Source organism: Hyperolius riggenbachi, chromosome 1 (assembly GCF_040937935.1).
Source record: "Hyperolius riggenbachi isolate aHypRig1 chromosome 1, aHypRig1.pri, whole genome shotgun sequence".
Lineage (NCBI taxonomy): Eukaryota > Metazoa > Chordata > Amphibia > Anura > Hyperoliidae > Hyperolius > Hyperolius riggenbachi.
This window is the reverse complement of record NC_090646.1, coordinates 341,849,606-341,868,955: the sequence shown is the minus strand read 5'-3', so window position 1 is coordinate 341,868,955 and position 19,350 is coordinate 341,849,606. Positions and strand designations below refer to the sequence as shown.

Genomic DNA, 19,350 nt, shown 5'->3' with positions numbered 1-19,350 from the left:
TAAATACAGGCAGGTTCTAAGTAGACCTAGTATTATTATGTACCCATGTTTATCTCATGTCACATGCCAGTTAAGGTCCACTTTACCTTGTAGTCTACATGGTAATATGAAAAAAAAAACTGCATATGAACTTCGCATAAGGACTTACCACACCAAATCTCTTGAAGTACTCTTTAAGCTCAGCTTCACCACAGTTGTGTGGAATTCCACCAACAAACACCTTGTTAGACTTATTGCTTTCAGTTCGTGGACTTTTCGGCTGCTGTGAAAACAGACAAATACTGTCAACATGAGGGATTTCCACTGCTGATAATTTTAAAACCCGTTATTTCCTAAAGGTGCGTACACACCTTTGATGGATGTCGTCCGTTGGGCATCAGGACCTGATTACCTTGGGAAGCATTGCTGAGCTGCAAAGACGCATATCAGCTTTGTAGCTGACGATGCGCTGTGATGCTATGTGGGGACACGGAGGGACGATAAAGCGACACCTGCATGGCGTCATGTGGCGGGCACAGGAGCGGTATGAGCAATGATCGACCGTCGCTGGGGGCGAGTTAATCTACCGGATCCTTTGTGAGCCGCTGTACACATGCCTAATTATCGGCTGAGGCGGCCCCTATTAGCCGCCTTTAGTCAGGCATGTGTACGAAGCCTTAAACATACTTTCATATGCAGCCCTTACCCATCCTTCTCGCGTCCGTGACCTTTCTGGCTGCATTCCACGAGGGGTACAAGGCTTTGGATCAATCTGAAAATAAAATGTATGCACTGGTCTATGAATGAAAATCTTAACAGCATCTGTTTGTACAATCCAACTCTAAAAACCCAAATTCAAGCACAAAGGTTTTCCCAGCCCTATATTTTTGGAAACCTTTTCTATTGGAAAAAAAAAAGGAAAAGTTCACAATGATTTTGTCCATCTTTGGTTAAGAAGCCTTTAGTTATGTGGGTGCAGTATAACACTGTCAGGGAATTAAATAAATATTCCTATGCTCTGCTAGGTTGATGCAGTTCAGCGCTGTCCAACTGGCGGCCCGCGAGCCGCATCCGGCCCGCCGGGCCTCTTGTTGTGGCCCGCTTCTCTCCCCGAGATGCAGGCATGGCGTGCGCTATGGGCGCCATGCCTGCTCCCTCTTGTGTGGCCTCTCCTGTGTCCCCCGCTGCCGCTGCCTCACAGCTCAGACCTCACAGATCGTGGCGACTGAGGCAAACAGAGTGCGCATATTACCCGCACAGAGTCAATGGACGCTAACTGGGGGAACACCTGTCACTTACTGGGGAGGCACCTGTCACTATCTAACGGGGGGGGGGGGGGACCTGTCACTATCTAACTGGGGGGACGCACCTGTCACTATCTCACTGGGGGGGGGGCACCTGTCACTATCTCACTGGGGGGGGGCACCACCTGTCACCATCTCACTGGGGGGGGGGGGGGCACCTGTCACCATCTCACTGGGGGGGGGCACCACCTGTCACCATCTCACTGGGGGGGCACCTGTCACCATCTCACTGGGGGGGGGACACCTGTCACTATCTCACTGGGGGGGGACACCTGTCACTATCTCACTGGGGGGGGACACCTGTCACTATCTCACTGGGGGGGGACACCTGTCACTATCTCACTGGGGGGGGCACCACCTGTCACCATAACTGGGGGGGCACCTGTCACTATCTCACTGGGGGGGCACCTGTCACTATCTCACTGGGGGGGCACCTGTCACTATCTCACTGGGGGGGCACCTGTCACTATCTCACTGGGGGGACACCTGTCACTATCTCACTGGGGGGACACCTGTCACTATCTCACTGGGGGGACACCTGTCACTATCTCACTGGGGGGACACCTGTCACTATCTCACGGGGGGGACACCTGTCACTATCTCACTGGGGGGGGACACCTGTCACTATCTCACTGGGGGGGGACACCTGTCACTATCTCACTGGGGGGGGGGACACCTGTCACTATCTCACTGGGGGGGGGGCACCTGTCACTATCTCACGGGGGGGGGGGGGCACCTGTCACTATCTCACTGGGGGGGGGGGGGACACCTGTCACTATCTCACTGGGGGGGGGGGGGGGGACACCTGTCACTATCTCACTGGGGGGGGGGGGGGACACCTATCACTATCTCACTGGGGAGGGACACCTGTCACTATAACTGGGGGGGGGACACCTGTCACTATAACTGGGGGGGGGGGGACACCTGTCACTATAACTGGGGGGGGACACACCTGTCACTATAACTGGGGGGGGACACACCTGTCACTATAACTGGGGGGGGGACACACCTGTCACTATAACTGGGGGGGGGACACACCTGTCACTATAACTGGGGGGGGACACCTGTCACTATAACTGGGGGGGGACACCTGTCACTATAACTGGGGGGGGACACCTGTCACTATAACTGGGGGGGACACCTGTCACTATAACTGGGGGGGGGGCCCTGTCACTAACTGGGGGGGGGACACCTGTCACTAACTGGGGGGGGGGACACCTGTCACTAACTGGGGGGGGGGACACCTGTCACTAACTGGGGGGGGGGGGGACACCTGTCACTAACTGGGGGGGGGGGACACCTGTCACTAACTGGGGGGGGGGGACACCTGTCACTAACTGGGGGGGGGGGACACCTGTCACTAACTGGGGGGACACCTGTCACTAACTGGGGGGACACCTGTCACTAACTGGGGGGACACCTGTCACTAACTGGGGGGACACCTGTCACTAACTGGGGGGACACCTGTCACTAACTGGGGGGACACCTGTCACTAACTGGGGGGACACCTGTCACTAACTGGGGGGACACCTGTCACTAACTGGGGGGACACCTGTCACTAACTGGGGGGACACCTGTCACTAACTGGGGGGACACCTGTCACTAACTGGGGGGACACCTGTCACTAACTGGGGGGACACCTGTCACTAACTGGGGGGACACCTGTCACTAACTGGGGGGACACCTGTCACTAACTGGGGGGACACCTGTCACTATCTAACTGGGGGGACACCTGTCACTATCTAACTGGGGGGGCACCTGTCACTAACTGGGGGGGGGGGCACCTGTCACTAACTGGGGGGGGGGCACCTGTCACTATCTAACTGGGGGGGGGGGGCACCTGTCACTTACTGGGGAGGCACCTGTCACTATCTAACGGGGGGGGGGGGACCTGTCACTATCTAACTGGGGGGACACACCTGTCTATCTCACTGGGGGGGGGGGGCACCTGTCACTATCTCACTGGGGGGGGGGGCACCTGTCACTATCTCACTGGGGGGGGGGGGCACCTGTCACTATCTCACTGGGGGGGGCACCTGTCACTATCTCACTGGGGGGGCACCACCTGTCACTATCTCACTGGGGGGGCACCTGTCACTATCTCACTGGGGGGGCACCTGTCACTATCTCACTGGGGGGGACACCTGTCACTATCTCACTGGGGGGACACCTGTCACTATCTCACTGGGGGGACACCTGTCACTATCTCACTGGGGGGACACTTGTCACTATCTCACTGGGGGGACACCTGTCACTATCTCACTGGGGGGACACCTGTCACTATCTCACTGGGGGGACACCTGTCACTATCTCACTGGGGGGACACCTGTCACTATCTCACTGGGGGGACACCTGTCACTATCTCACTGGGGGGACACCTGTCACTATCTCACTGGGGGGACACCTGTCACTATCTCACTGGGGGGACACCTGTCACTATCTCACTGGGGGGACACCTGTCACTATCTCACTGGGGGGACACCTGTCACTATCTCACTGGGGGGACACCTGTCACTATCTCACTGGGGGGACACCTGTCACTATCTCACTGGGGGGACACCTGTCACTATCTCACTGGGGGGGGACACCTGTCACTATCTCACTGGGGGGGGACACCTGTCACTATCTCACTGGGGGGGGGGACACCTGTCACTATCTCACTGGGGGGGGGGGGGACACCTGTCACTATCTCACTGGGGGGGGGGGGGGACACCTGTCACTATCTCACTGGGGGGGGGGGGGGGACACCTGTCACTATCTCACTGGGGGGGGGGGGGGACACCTGTCACTATCTCACTGGGGGGGGGGACACCTGTCACTATCTCACTGGGGGGGGACACCTGTCACTAACTAGGGGGACACCTGTCACTAACTAGGGGGACACCTGTCACTAACTAGGGGGACACCTGTCACTAACTAGGGGGACACCTGTCACTAACTAGGGGGACACCTGTCACTAACTAGGGGGACACCTGTCACTAACTAGGGGGACACCTGTCACTAACTAGGGGGACACCTGTCACTAACTAGGGGGACACCTGTCACTAACTAGGGGGACACCTGTCACTAACTAGGGGGACACCTGTCACTAACTAGGGGGACACCTGTCACTAACTGGGGGGACACCTGTCACTAACTGGGGGGGGCACTTGTTACTACCTCATCCGGCCACACCACAGCATCACCGCCAGCCCGGCCACAGCAGCACCGCAAGGCCTTTCAGCCTACACATCATCAAAAATCTGGCCAAAACCACTTGCCAGGCCAGCCAGGCACAGCAGCCAGTAGAGGAGAATACAGAAGCCAGGTGAGAGGTGTCTACCATATACCATATGTCTGCCTATTTATGTGAAATGCTCTCTATTTATGTGTCTCGGGACTGCTGAATTTGTCGTGTTGGGGGCCTCATGATTTGTTGGGGGCCTCATGATTGCTGAATTTCTCTTGTTGGGGGTCACATGATTGCGAACTGCAAGACTATGGAAAAGCTGAATCATCATCATGAGACAATAGCATTAAACCTGTTTTAGCTTTTTAAAAACGGAAAATAAAACTGGGAGGTTTTTGTATTTAGTTTAAATTGCTGTTGCCACTTTGCGATAGATAAGTGACTTTTGGGTTGCAGTTTGGGCACTCGGCCTCCAAAAGGTTCGCCACCACTGTCCTAATCTAATGTCCCACATTGCTAAGTACATGTAAATTTGTCTCCACCCGTGGCCACACCCACATTCTGGTCCATGGCCACACCCATTTACTCGCAACGGAACCCCCATGGTTTTTGGCACGCTGTGTGCGCCACGCAACTTCACCAAAATCTAAAATTGCTGCCAATCTAATTGTCCTTTAATTGCATTTTTTTTCCTGAGGAGGGGGGAGGGAGTGTCTGCGGCTCTAGCAAGAACCTTCGGCCCTCCACCATGGGGTCTGAAGAAAAAAGACCCTCCATGCCCGTGAAGTTGGACAGCACTGATGTAGTTCATGTGCCAAATCATCAAAGCCCCCCAAAAAAGCAATACCTCCATTTTTTAATTCATAACAAAGAAGCCTTGAGAGCTCTTTCACATCAGAGCCCTTTTTCAGCGTTTTAACGCAAAGTCTATACTTTGCGTTAACCAAGGTAAAAGGAAAGTCCATAGACTTTCATTTTACCTTTCACACCCAACGCTGCGTTTCGGTACGACGCACCCAGGAGCTGTTTCTCGTCGGGAAACAGCGTTTTCCCGTCGGGTTAATTAATACTACCGTCGCACCGCAGATTCCCGATGACAGCCGCAGGCTAGTCAACGCGAGCAGGAGAACGGCTCCTGCACGCGTTGTTAGATGTGAAAGGAGCCTAAGACATTTGTCTGATATCACTGCAATTGGCAAGAGCTGATCATTTAAGACATACAAGTTGATAGAAAGTGAAGTACTTACATTCCTTCCATCCAACGTGTGAGGTCTGCTGGCTAAAACTGTCCCAACACAATTGGGATCTTTAAATTTGACAAATCCAAACCCTCTCGATTGGTTTGTTGTTTTGTCTTTCATTATAACACAGTCTACGACTTCACCATATTGTGAGAAGTATGTGCGCAAGGTTTCTGTTGAAGACATGAACCAAATGGAGAAAAATGCTCAAAATTTGCCACATGAACAGCAGTTAAAAACACCAATTTTATAAGCATCTTCCTTTTTAAATCAGTCTGAAGAAGGCGGAATAGCCGAAAGCTTACACTTATTCTTTAAAGAGGATATGTAACAGTAACAAATTCCCCTGGGGGGTACTCCCTTCAGGAGGGGGAAGCCTCTGGAACCTATCGAGACTTCCCTCCTCCTCCTGTGTCGCACGGTGGTCTCGCTGTGCCCCTCCGAACAGCGGACATGTAAATATTTACCTTGCCGGCTCCAGCGCAGGAGCGGCTCGGAAATATCCAATCCAAGTCGGGTCCGTACTGGGCAAGACTCCGGAGCCTGCACAGTAGAGCGGACCCCACTGAGATCGGCGATTTTCGCCTATTTCTGAGCTGAGAGCTGCAACAGCTCCCCGCTGGAGCCAGGGAAAGGTAAATATTGCACAGCCTGACAAAGGGGCAGACAGAGACCACAGTGGGACACAGGAGGATGGGGAAAGCCTCGATAGGATACAGATGCTTCCACCTACTGAGGTGAGTACCCCCCGGGGGAACTTTTTTCTTTTTCTTTTTGTAATTACCGAGTCTCTAGCCAATAAATGGTATTCTGATTAAAAACTTCTTGCCTTTCTAAAACAAACAAAAAAAAAAAAAAAAAAAAAAAAAAAAAACAACCTAAAAGACAAAAAAACAACAATATTTTGTGCTAAAAAAAAAAAAGTGTTTCCTCCATTAAATTGGTCCCTACAGTACACCATGCAACAAAACAGCACAGCAAGCGCATACAGTACTTCAATTCTCATACCTAACTGGAAGCATATGAGGCTGTGAGCAGGGTAACCTATTACGCAACCCAATTTACATAGAGCAAACTTTCAAACCCAAACCATTTTAAAAATGGACTATGCTGAAAATAACGATCAGTTGCATTTTTGTGCAAATATTTGTTTGAAAGAAATATTGTCTGTCTTGAATCTATTGCTCTTAGTTTTATAAATGGTAAGTTTGAGTGTTGATTGCTCCACATAAATTGGCTTACAGGCATAGTGTGGTGCTAGGCTAAGAGGCTCAGAACCTAATATATATGCATGAAAGTAGAATATAATTAAAAGCAGTTTAAAAAGGAAGTGTTGGCCTACCTAAAGGTAAGGCACAAGGTAAGCAACATGAACTGTTGTGCACATGCATTTCAGGGCGCAAGTATTTAAAGGACAGGTACGAGGTGGAAAAAAAAATAAAAAAATAAAAAACAAACAAGATATACTTACCTGGGGCTTTGTCCAGTCCCTGGCAGCCTATCTGTCCCTCTCCAGAGCTTGTGTCCCGGGATCCCCTCCGTTGCAGATGCCGACCTTGCCAGGTTGGCATCTGCTGCTCCTGCGTAAGTGCGAGGCCGAGCCGCTCACGTGGCCTGGAGTGTTCAGTACTTCTACACTCTCCAGGCCACATGAGCACAATCGCGAGTGGCTCGGCCGTGCAGAAAATGCCAACCTGGCAAGTGCCTGCGCAGGTTTCTTCTATCGTGCCATCTCAGTTCCCTTTAAAGGTCCACTGAAGCAAGAGGCATATGGAGGCTGCAATATTTATTCCTTTTAAGCATTACCATTTGTGTGGCTATCCTGCTGATTCTCTGCTTCTAGTACTTTTAGCCAGACTCTGCAGCAGATCAGGTGTTTTATGACATTGTCCGATATGACTGAAGATTAGCTACTCGCTTGTTTCTGGTGTGATTCAGAGACACTACTGCAGCCAAACAGATTAGCAGGACAGCCAGGCAACAGGTATTGTTTATTGTCACCATACATTATACTAGGTATATAATTTTAACGTTTTAACCGGGACAAATGGGCAAATACAATGTGTGGATTTTAACTACGGTAGCATTGTTTATTGTCACCATACATTATACTAGGTATATAATTTTAACGTTTTAACCGGGACAAATGGGCAAATACAATGTGTGGATTTTAACTACGGTAGCATGTATTATTTTTAAACTATAATGGCCGAAAAATGAGAAATGATTTTTTTTCATTTTTTTGTATTATTCCTGTCAAAATGCATTTAGAATAAAAAAATTTAACATAATGTACCACCCAAAGAAAGCCTACCGTATATACTCGCAAGCAAGCCGACCCCCCAACTTTTGCCTGAAAAACCAGGAAAAAATGATTGACCATCATATAAGTCGGGGGTAGGAATGCTGGCCGCATGATCCCCCCCAGTGTGTCCCAGTATAGCTAGTATAGTGCCCAGTATGGGAAGGTAGTGCCTCAGTATAGCTAGTATCGTGCCCAGGATAGCAGGTATAGTGCCCAGGATAGCAGGTATAGTGCCCAGGATAGCAGGTATAGTGCCCAAGATAGCAGGTATAGTGCCCAAGATAGCAGGTATAGTGCCCAGGATAGCTGGTATAGTGCCCAGGATAGCTGGTATAGTGCCCAGGATAGCTGGTATAGTGCCCAGGATAGCTGGTATAGTGCCCAGGATAGCTGGTATAGTGACCAGGATAGCTGGTATAGTGACCAGGATAGCTGGTATAGTGACCAGGATAGCTGGTATAGTGACCAGGATAGCTGGTATAGTGACCCGGATAGCTGGTATAGTGACCCGGATAGCTGGTATAGTGACCAGGATAGCTGGTATAGTGACCAGGATAGCTGGTATAGTGACCAGGATAGCTGGTATAGTGACCAGGATAGCTGGTATAGTGACCAGGATAGCTGGTATAGTGACCAGGATAGCTGGTATAGTGACCAGGATAGCTGGTATAGTGACCAGGATAGCTGGTATAGTGACCAGGATAGCTGGTATAGTGACCAGGATAGCTGGTATCGTGCCCAGGATAGCTAGTATCGTGCCCAGGATAGCTAGTATCGTGCCCAGGATAGCTAGTATCGTGCCCAGGATAGCTAGTATCGTGCCCAGGATAGCTAGTATCGTGCCCAGGATAGCTAGTATCGTGCCCAGGATAGCTAGTATCGTGCCCAGGATAGCTAGTATCGTGCCCAGGATAGCTAGTATCGTGCCCAGGATAGCTAGTATCGTGCCCAGGATAGCTAGTATCGTGCCCAGGATAGCTAGTATCGTGCCCAGGATAGCTAGTATCGTGCCCAGGATAGCTAGTATCGTGCCCAGGATAGCTAGTATCGTGCCCAGGATAGCTAGTATCGTGCCCAGGATAGCTAGTATCGTGCCCAGGATAGCTAGTATCGTGCCCAGGATAGCTAGTATCGTGCCCAGGATAGCTAGTATCGTGCCCAGGATAGCTAGTATCGTGCCCAGGATAGCTAGTATCGTGCCCAGGATAGCTAGTATCGTGCCCAGGATAGCTAGTATCGTGCCCAGGATAGCTAGTATCGTGCCCAGGATAGCTAGTATCGTGCCCAGGATAGCTAGTATCGTGCCCAGGATAGCTAGTATCGTGCCCAGGATAGCTAGTATCGTGCCCAGGATAGCTAGTATCGTGCCCAGGATAGCTAGTATCGTGCCCAGGATAGCTAGTATCGTGCCCAGGATAGCTAGTATCGTGCCCAGGATAGCTAGTATCGTGCCCAGGATAGCTAGTATCGTGCCCAGGATAGCTAGTATCGTGCCCAGGATAGCTAGTATCGTGCCCAGGATAGCTTGTAAAGTGCCCAGGATAGCTTGTAAAGTGCCCAGGATAGCTTGTAAAGTGCCCAGGATAGCTTGTAAAGTGCCCAGGTTAGAGAGTTTAGCACCCCCCGCCCTCTCCCACCCGCTCCCCCCGCGGCCGCTGCTATTACCTTAGCTCCGCGGCTTCCTATTCCCCTGTCCTGCTTTTCATTCACAGCAGCTCGCCCCACGGTGGCTGCTGCGTGATGACGGAGGAAGTGGCAGAGAGCGGCTTCCTGGTTACTATGGGAACCTCTCTCTGCACTTCCTCCGTCATCACGCAGCAGCCACCGTGGGGCGAGCTGCTGTGAATGAAGAGCAGGACAAGGGAATAGGAAGCCGCAGAGCTAAGGTAATAGCAGCGGCCGCGGGGGGAGCGGGTGGGAGAGGGCGGGACGACCCTCAGGCACATCACTCGCAAGCAAGCCGACCCCCCAACTTTTGACCCACTTTTTGTGGGTCAAAATTCGGCTTGCTTGCGAGTATATACGGTAATTGGTGTCGGGAAAAACAAGGTATAGATAATTTATTTGTGATAAGTAGTGATAAAGTTATTGGGGAATGAAAGGGAGGAGCGCTGAAAGGGGAAAATTCCTCTCGTCCATAAGATGAAAAATATCCGCGGGCTGAAATGGTTAAAAGGAAGGGCAGCATGGTGGCATAGTGGTTAGCGCTCTTGCCTTGCAGCACTGGGTCCCCAGTTCGAATCCCAGTCAGGAAAACATCTGCAAGGAGTTTGTATGTTCTCCCCATGTCTGTGTGGGTTTCCTCCGGACACTCCGGTTTCCTCCCACATCCCAAAAACAAGTTAATGGATAAGTTAATTGGCCCTAGACTATTATACATGCACTACAAGATATAGACATAGGACTATGGTGGGGACTAGATTGTGAGCCGCTCTGAGGGACTGTTAGTAACAAGACAATATATACTCTGCGCATCGCTGCGTAATATGTCGGTGCTATATAAATACTTAAATAAAAGGAAATACATATGGCAGCCTCTATATCCTTCTCACTTCAGTAGTCTTTTAGGAACCAGTGCCTTTCGTTCTGTTTTTACAAAGTGATAACAGATTGACTCACAATTTAATTGGAACCTAACCGGCTAATGGAGCTCTGCTGTCACCGACAGCTGAGTGTAGTTGTGGCGGCAGCGCGATCACAGCAGGAATCCACAGAGCCCGGACAAGGAAATATATGCCCTAGCAGAGATAAGAGTGTCCAAACGGTGTGGATTTCAAAAGTTTGTGCATACCAACACTTTGCATAGCATGGAATGTCCCGTACAAATGCATGCAAACATAAATATATATTTTTACATTTTCTTTTGTTAAAATTGGTATTGTGAATGCAGCCTTCCAGCAGTTTCCAGACCAATATTTCAACATTTTTGTTCTCATTCCTAGCTTCCCTTGATCCTGGCATACCATTCTTACAAACTGTGCAGATTACTTTGCTCTTCAGGTAAGGTTGAACCCTTAGGGCCTGATTCACTAGCTGGTGCTAACCTAGTTAGCACGTCTAAAGGCTTTGGGCGTGCCAACTAGGGTGCTAAGCGGAATCAGATCGCGCGCCAAATACAGCACGCAAAACTTTACGCGCGCAAAGACCGGTGCGCCTGAAACATCACACCGGGTGCGACAGAAGGTCGCATTGGATGCGCCCTAAACGTCGCAGGGGTGCGACGTTTAGGGCACATCTAATGCGTCCTTATAGGCGCATAGGGTTCATTTCGTTTTCATTTTGCGCGCACCGGCCTTTGCGCACGAGCGCTAATTAGCACGCGTTAAGTTTCTTTAGGTGTGATGAGGGGCTTTTCACAAGCGTGCTAACAGATAGCACCGCTTTGTGAATCAAGCCCTTAGACTGCAACTGACAAAGTCTACCATAATGACATTTAAAGAAACTATAGTGAAGGGACTAAAAGGCTGCCTCCCCCCCACCCCCCCTTGAAACTATGTCAACTTCCTGATTACATACAGCGCTGCCACCTCTTGAATTGGGCACCGGGTATTGCGGATAATTGAAGTATTGTGTAAATCAAAAATAGAGCATAAACTGATACATAAAACAGAGTGTACATCTAAGGCTATTCGAAATAGCTGTCTCCCTTACCTTTCCCCTCCCCGGGCGCTGCAACGATTGGTCGAGCCAATATTATTTACGACCTCCTTTGGACTGTGGCACTTTTTTTATAGATGGTCATACAATCATTTTTGTATTTACCTCATTGCCATTCACTTTTCCATGCTCTATGCACAGGTCGCTTTGTTCTCATTGTGGTAGTTCGCAGTTTGTGGTTTAACATATGTTGTAGTTCATTTTATATTTTGATGTTTTTGCACTGATTTTTTTGGTGGTTATATATTTATATTGTATCTGCATTGATTTTCTTTTTTCTGGGGTATAGCACTGTGTGAGGCTCCCCAATATACCATTTACTGTCATTTTTTATGTATGTTATATGCAGCACATTGCTATGAGGGGTGCTAATTATATTCAGCTTCTAGGAAGACTTTAATTGAATTATTTTTATGGGATAAGTCCCTAACAAAATTGATGACATTATTTGACCTCTTATATGATGGATTGTGATCATTACGATTGTATTGATTTTGTTTAATTAACCCAGCAGGGGGTTTTCATATTGAACCAGCCCCGTTAGGGCTTCTTTGTGTTGGTACAGATAATGAAAATATTGGTAATGTAATATTTCAATATAGACTTAAGCCTAAGACACACTGCAGAGCGCTCTTTGATCAGTCAGTGATGTAACTGCCCCTTTGAGTTGCACTAAAATCGCAGGAAATATGGCAAAATTGCCCGCAATCACGATTTTTAAATCAATGGAAGCTTTTTTTTTTTTTTTTTTTTTTAATGGAAATGCAGCACTGACGGGCCAAAAAGCACTCTGCAGTGTGTCTCAGGCCTTACCCAGCACCCTATTCTTACAGTAACCTCCCCTTCTAATCCCTAACACTAACCCCCTGGCACCCAAATGTCCAAAGTAAAAACAAAAATTGCTAGCCAATTGGCTACTAACAGCCTATCAGTTAGTCTAATTATACCCAAAGTGCGCCGATATACTACCTTAACCGGCTAGCTAGTACCAGGCACATTAGAAAATCTCTGCAACCCGGCATGCCAAACATGTAATATCTAATCTTCAATGGACCTCTGTGAGCAATTTGCCCATTTCTTCTAAGGCAAAGTCTCTGCTATCCAGTCTGCCATCCAACTTACAGCATCTGAGCCTAATATAGCGCCGAAAAACATTAGCAAAGACAACGTAACACGTTGGTCAAACGTCAAGGAAATTGATGAAGTCACATCAAGCATCCTCTGTGTTAATACTTCATCCTACTACCTAATAATTAATCTAAAGGGCACCATACATGGTACAATTTTTCATTTTTTTCGATTAGATAATTTAGTTCGATTATTCCATTAGATCGAATATAAAGATTTTTCTAGCAAGTCCGATCTGATTTTTCTCGAAAAAAAATGGGATAATCGTTCAAATTTCTTGATTGAAAGAAAAAAAAATATTTTCAACTTTCATTTGATTTGATCACTTAGATCGAATAGATGGGATAATCGAAAGTTTTTATTGTACCATGTATGGCCACCATAAGAGACCCTAAGCACTTTGAGTCCTATGGGAGGAAAAGCGCTATAGAAATTTTATTGTTACCATCATCTCTAATACTTTCATTCACTGACCCAAAATGAGTATTAGCATCATGATGTGGTCATATTAGCCACATGCTTGTTCCAGTGGTCATATTAGCCACATGCTTGTTCCAGGTGTGCAATTCAGACACTACTGCAGCCAAACAGATTGGCAATTGGCATACTTTATAAGGAGAAATATATTGCAGCCTCCATATCCTCCTCACTACAGTATCCCTTTAAAGGGCTGAAAAACTACTGGCTCTGATCTCAAGCTATTTTTTTTTCATCCCGTCAGCTCTCTGCATTCAGTAGAAGTAGTTAGGAGACTGTAAATCACACAATTATTCCTACAACATCCAGGAATAGAATGCCCCCTGCTAAACCATTGGTGCACAGCCAACAACACTGTTGCTTTACATTAGAAGTGATTACATAGTACACATCCAGAAATGTGGTCATGGGCACTAGGCAGCACTGGTGTTGGGTGGGGGGTGGCAGCTGGGCAGATTTATCAATGGTGCCGGAGATAAAAAATCTTAGGAGGTTTCTAGAAATCAGTGAAGAACTGTTTCAGATGTCTAAAAATAGTGCAGTTTCGTATTAAAACTGTAGTAAAACAAAAAGGAGATAGGTAGGGTTCTCAGAATTAGTGCAGTCTATGAGAGAGAGTCCTCTGAGTCAAGATATACTGTGAAAGCTATAAAAACAAAAATAGGGGACTCACAATAGTATTTTAATGGTAAAGACTCAGACCAATTCTTAGCGTTGGGTGAATTGAATTATGTCAGTCAGTCCAGATACTCCAACTTTCATAAAATAATGTGGATTTCTCCCATCTCACAGTATTGTAGCTAGCCTAGATTAAGGCTGCTTACACACAGGGACGTTACAGGCGCCTGTAACGCTCCCCCAACGCACAGCAATGTAACACAAGTGGGCTGTTCACACAGCCCACGTTGCATTACATGTAACGCTGCACGTTCTCCCGAAAGTGCAGCATGCTACGGCGTTAGAGCGGCTTAAGCCGCGTTAGACTGTCTGCACATGCGCAGTCATGTTGGGGAGGAGCGGAGAACGGCCAGGCACATGGCTAATTAATATTCACTGCACGTTGTGGCATGCAGTGTTTACTTCCTGGAGCGGCCGCTCTGTGCGGTGATTGGCCGGCGGGACCACGTGATGCCGCATGCGCACAAGAGTACGCATCACGGACGCCAGAGTGAGCTGCACAGCGCGGCTCACTCTGACGTCCACATCAAAGAGCACCAGGCGTCGCGTTAGGTGCACGTTATGCGACCTTAACGTGGCACCTAACGCAACGTCTTAGTGTGCAAGTAGCCTTAAGGAAGAGATGTGACTGACAGCACTAAAATAACTTTAATTCAATCAAGTGGGGAATGAAAGCACGTACACGCTGACAGTTCAATCTCCCAGTGTGGCAGCATTGCACGAGATTTAAAAATGGTTTAAACTACTTACCAGTATTTCTATGAATGTTTTACAAGCACAAAATTTCAGGAAATTAATGCAAAAACTAGTGCAGAGCCTTCTTTTGTAAGTAATAGATTTAGGCTAGGTCTACACTACGCCGATGCACAATGGTGTGTACAGCGTATCCTGGGTAGAAATGCTGTGCCCTGATGCAGTGTCCGGCAAGATAACACTCACCACCGTTGTGCATTTAGCCCGCTGTGCTCATGGACAAGCACCGGTAAGCTTAGAGCCCCAGCAGAAACATAGGGCTACCACTGGATCAATGGGAATCCTACCTAGCAACATAGAGAATTCTCATTGGTCCACCACTGAACCAATTAGAATCCTCCCTGGTGCTATGGATCGGTGTTTTGCAATCCAATGTTAGACCTCTGCGCTTCTACCGGGACACCGAAGCCTCCATTTGTCCCTGAGCCCAGCAGCGGCCAGAGGACCCGAATGGCGACTGAAGACACAGAAGACAGGTTACTAGATCAAGAACAGAGGGGGGGAAATAGCCTAGTGAGAACGGACAGTGTCTGTTCACATAGGCTTGCACCGATTCCTTAGGCATCCGCAGCATATGAGGGCTCTGGAAAAACCATAGTATTCGTTTGTAATTGTTTTGATGCCCCCTGCTATAAACACTGGAAGCATCAGAAGTCAAATTTTCCATCTAATGTCTTAATAAAAAGACCCTGTCAAACAAGCTACTACACGGGGGATATGCATGCCCCCTAGTGCCAAAATGAATAAAGAGGAAAAAACAAAACATTTAACAAAATTTAATGAAAGAAAAATTAAGTTAACCATATACCTCTTCAAACACAATCACCACATGCAAAATTGGAGCGCACCACCAACATATACTGTAAATATATTTACTATGACACTATACATCGCCACACGTAAAATGTAGCAAAAATTTTAGACACATTATTATATTCTAATTACATCTAAGAAGTACAGTTTGTAACAGGGCTGTAGAGTCAGAATAATTTTTGGATACCTGGAGTTGGAAGTTTCAATAAACTGAGGAGTGAGATGATTTTTGTACCGACTCCACAGCCCTGGTTTATAAGATATAACACTTATTTTTTGCATTTACTTGGATTTCGCGGTTTTATAAATATGCACTTTTTAAATTCAGACATATTTGTTTATGTAATCTGCTAAAAGACCACCTCCAGGCAAAAAAAAGGTCTGAATGGCAATACATTTATGTAGTCTATGCACTGTGTAGAGTTAGATGAACATATAAAGTTTACATCTGGTACATCATAGTGGATAGAACAGACTCACATTTATATCTGTAGCAGCACTTCCTTATTCCTCCTGAAGCTGAAGCTTTGTGTCTTCCCTCCAGCCTGGTTCCCTCCCCTGCCTGGATCAAATTACTTTTCTTTTCACAGTATGTAACCGAGAGGAGACACAGGAGAACTGCTGTAGTCTGTCTTAGCAAGTCTGTTTGCTCTAATTCTTATTTCAGATGTCTGTCTGTCTGCCTGCCTAGATTAGATCACTAGGACATGAGGGGTGAAGTTATGACATCAATCCCCCAGCATCCTTTGCACCAGGGCTGTGGAGTTGGAGTTGAGGAGTCGGAGTAATTTTGGGTACCTGGAGTTGAAGTCTGAATCGGTGGTTTCAGTAAACTGAGGAGTCCGAGTCGGATGATTTTTGAACCAACTCCATAGCCTTTGTAAAAATTAGACTTAAGGAGTCAGAGCAATTTTGGGTACCTGGAGTCGGAGGTTTCATAAAATGAGGAGTCGGATGATTTTTGTACCGACTCCACAGCCCTGCTTTGCACATATGGTCTGGAAAGAAAAAAAAATGCCAGGGCCCAATTTCACACTGGGGGCGGGGATTTCAAGACCATATGTTAAATATGGACTCTGGGGGTGAGAGAATCACGCTTTATCAAGTGTCATTTTATATATCTTGGAAACTTATTAGGTTTAAAGAGAACCCGAGGTGGGGTCTAAGAATCCTAATAGCAGACAGAGGCTGGCTGTGCATATAATCACCAGCCTCTGTTGCTATATATCGTCCCTCCAGGGCCCCCCTGCGCTCTGCCCCCCATATATCACAGCCGCGCTGTCGACACGCAGCGTGTCACCATCCGACTGCTTACAATTGCCTATCAATCTCCGCCGCTCCCCCGCCTCCTCCATAGCGCCGGTCCCTGTCCGCAATTGTAAACAGTCGGGTGGTGACACGCTGCGTGTCGACAGCGCGGCTGTGATTTCTGGGGGGCAGAGCGCAGGGGGGCCCTGGAGGGACAATATAGAGCAACAGAGGCTGGTGATTATATGCAAAGCCAGCCTCTGTCTGCTATTAGGATTCTTAGAACCCCCCTCGGGTTCGCTTTAAAGAAAATCATAATTTATAATTTAAGTACTCTTTAAAAAGCACCTGTAATAGCAAAACATTATTCAAGATACCCATTTTTAAATTAAATATCTTGGTTTAGGTGTCAAACACTTTATAACCATATGTTCAGTGTCAAACACGTTATAATAACCTTATTGGTATGTGGTCTCCCTTCATGTGAGGTTTAGGCTGTGCTTAATGTCACACAGCCTTTGCCCTAGAGCACTTATTCGTGCAAGTGAAAAATGACAAGAATACTTGGCAGTGAGAAGAAAAATAGAAAATGTAACATACAAAGCATAAATCTTAAAGTGACTAACAAAAATTACAACGTTTTTTCTACCATCCTACAAGTTCCTAAACCTATTCTTATGTGTTCTGGCTCAGGGCTGGTTCAGACGGACGTTTGCAGAGCGTTTACAGCCAGCGTTCAGGGCTTGGTGTTAAACGCTCCCATTCAAGTGAATGGGAGCGTTTGTACCAAGCTTTCAAGCGCGTTTACACAAACGCGGCGTTTGGGTCCCGATTTTCTCTGGCGTTCAAGGAGCCCCTGGAAGCTACATGTAGCTTCCAGGGGAGGTTAACCGCGACGGCTAATGTCCCCCTAGGGGAAGAAAAAACGCGACCGCATCCAAACGCACACGAACGCTGCTGAACGCGACGCCAGCAAACGCAACGCCTCCAAACGTCCGTCTGAACCAGCCCTCACTGTAGCGCTTTCTACTATAACCATCTCTGTAATGAATCAATGTATCTTTCCCCTGTCAGACTTGTCGGCCTGTGTCTGGAAGGCTGCCAAGTTCTTCAGTGTTGAACTGTTCCTCTATGCACACTCCAGTGTGTGTTTTATTTACATAAGCCAGCAGCTTCTCTGCTATCTTATCAGTGATAGAAGAGAGCTGGATAAAAATCCTCCTCTGGAGGCTGTGAAAGGAGCTGGTCTGTCACATACTGAGGAATTAACGACATAGGTAGAGCTGTCTGCAGGAAGCCTGTAATGTTCAGTGCATGAGAGAAGCTGGGGACAGAAGGTAAACACACACAAGTGATCTCTTGAGATTCAGAAGTAAGGCTGTATACAGCCTGCTTGTGTATGGATGTATTTTCTATGTGTGGACATGCTGTACATCAACCTACTTCCTGTTTTGGTGGCCATTTTGTTTGTTTATAAACAAACTTTTTAAAACTGTTTTTGACTACTTTTAATGCGGCGGGGAGCGGTGAAATTGTGACAGAGGGTAATAGGAGATGTCCCCTAACACACTGGTATGTTTACTTTTGTGCGATTTTAACAATACAGATTCTCTTTAAGACTAAACATGTAGTATTAAAACAATTGTTCTCTTCTCTGCCTCCTTAAAGGGGACCGGAGGTGAGAATAATATGGAGGCTGCCATATTTATTTCCTTTTAAGCAATACCAGTTGTCTGGCTGCCCTGCTGATCTATTTGGCTGCAGTAGTGAACTGAATTACACCAGATACAAGCATGCAGCTAATCTTGTCAGTTATGACAAGACTGTCAGAAACCCCCGACCTGCTGCATGCTTGTGCGGGGTCTATGGTTGAAAGTATTCGAGGCAGAAGACCAGCAGGGCAGCCAGGCAACTGGGATTGCTTAAAAGGAAATAAATATGGCAGCCTACATATTCTCACCTCGGATTCACTTTAAACCTCAAAAAGTCCAAGATGGTCACACATGCTTCAGTCATAGGACAACCAAAACTTGTGGCTACCAATTTTTTTTTTCTTTAGTAAAATATGTAAAACTTTACTGGACTACAGGGTGATGTCACCATGCAATTTGATTTAGAACGCAACTTCCTGGTCCACCATTACGCCACTGAAAAATCTTAGTCTAACCTCACTCCCTTTAAGTATGGCTGAAATACTATTACGGTACTTCAGTCAGCACTGGTACTCTCATGAGACTTGCAATACTCATTTTAAATTGCAAAACCTATCCCAAAAGGAGAGGTCTTTCTTACCTTGCGTTGTACTCCAATCAAGTCCACCAACGAAAAGTTTTCTGGAGGAGGGGGAAAAAAACGCACGTTCATTACACAGGCCAGCAGCAATCATATATCCAAAAGATTTTAGCTTGATCATGTTCTTGGTAGCACAAACTGTAAAGAATACCACCTAAACATGCAGCATCTGAGCAGTCTTAAGGTTCCCATACACTCATCGATTTTCCCAATCAATCCCTTGCACACTAGATTAATCTGCTGGGAGTCGATTCCACCAAATGTCAGATCAAACTACTTTGCCCCAAAAAAGTAAAGAATCGATCA

At 47.3% G+C, this 19,350-nt stretch overlaps 1 protein-coding gene across 6 annotated transcripts in view; it reads right to left on the bottom strand.

The window, feature by feature from the left end:
• Positions 1-19,350, bottom strand: part of DAZAP1 (DAZ associated protein 1) — a 71,555-nt gene that overhangs the window by 36,085 nt on the left and 16,120 nt on the right. For all 6 annotated transcript variants that reach the window (XR_011020513.1, XR_011020512.1, XM_068234005.1 and 3 more), the window contains exons 2-5: positions 19,045-19,085; positions 5,700-5,866; positions 686-751; positions 149-262 (exon numbers count right to left, since the gene is read on the bottom strand). Coding sequence is in view for 4 of the 6 variants with exons in the window: in XM_068234005.1 (XP_068090106.1) it covers positions 149-262; positions 686-751; positions 5,700-5,866; positions 19,045-19,085 (388 nt within the window). In the remaining 2 variants the exon portion in view is untranslated. The remainder of the gene's footprint in view (positions 1-148; positions 263-685; positions 752-5,699; positions 5,867-19,044; positions 19,086-19,350) is intronic.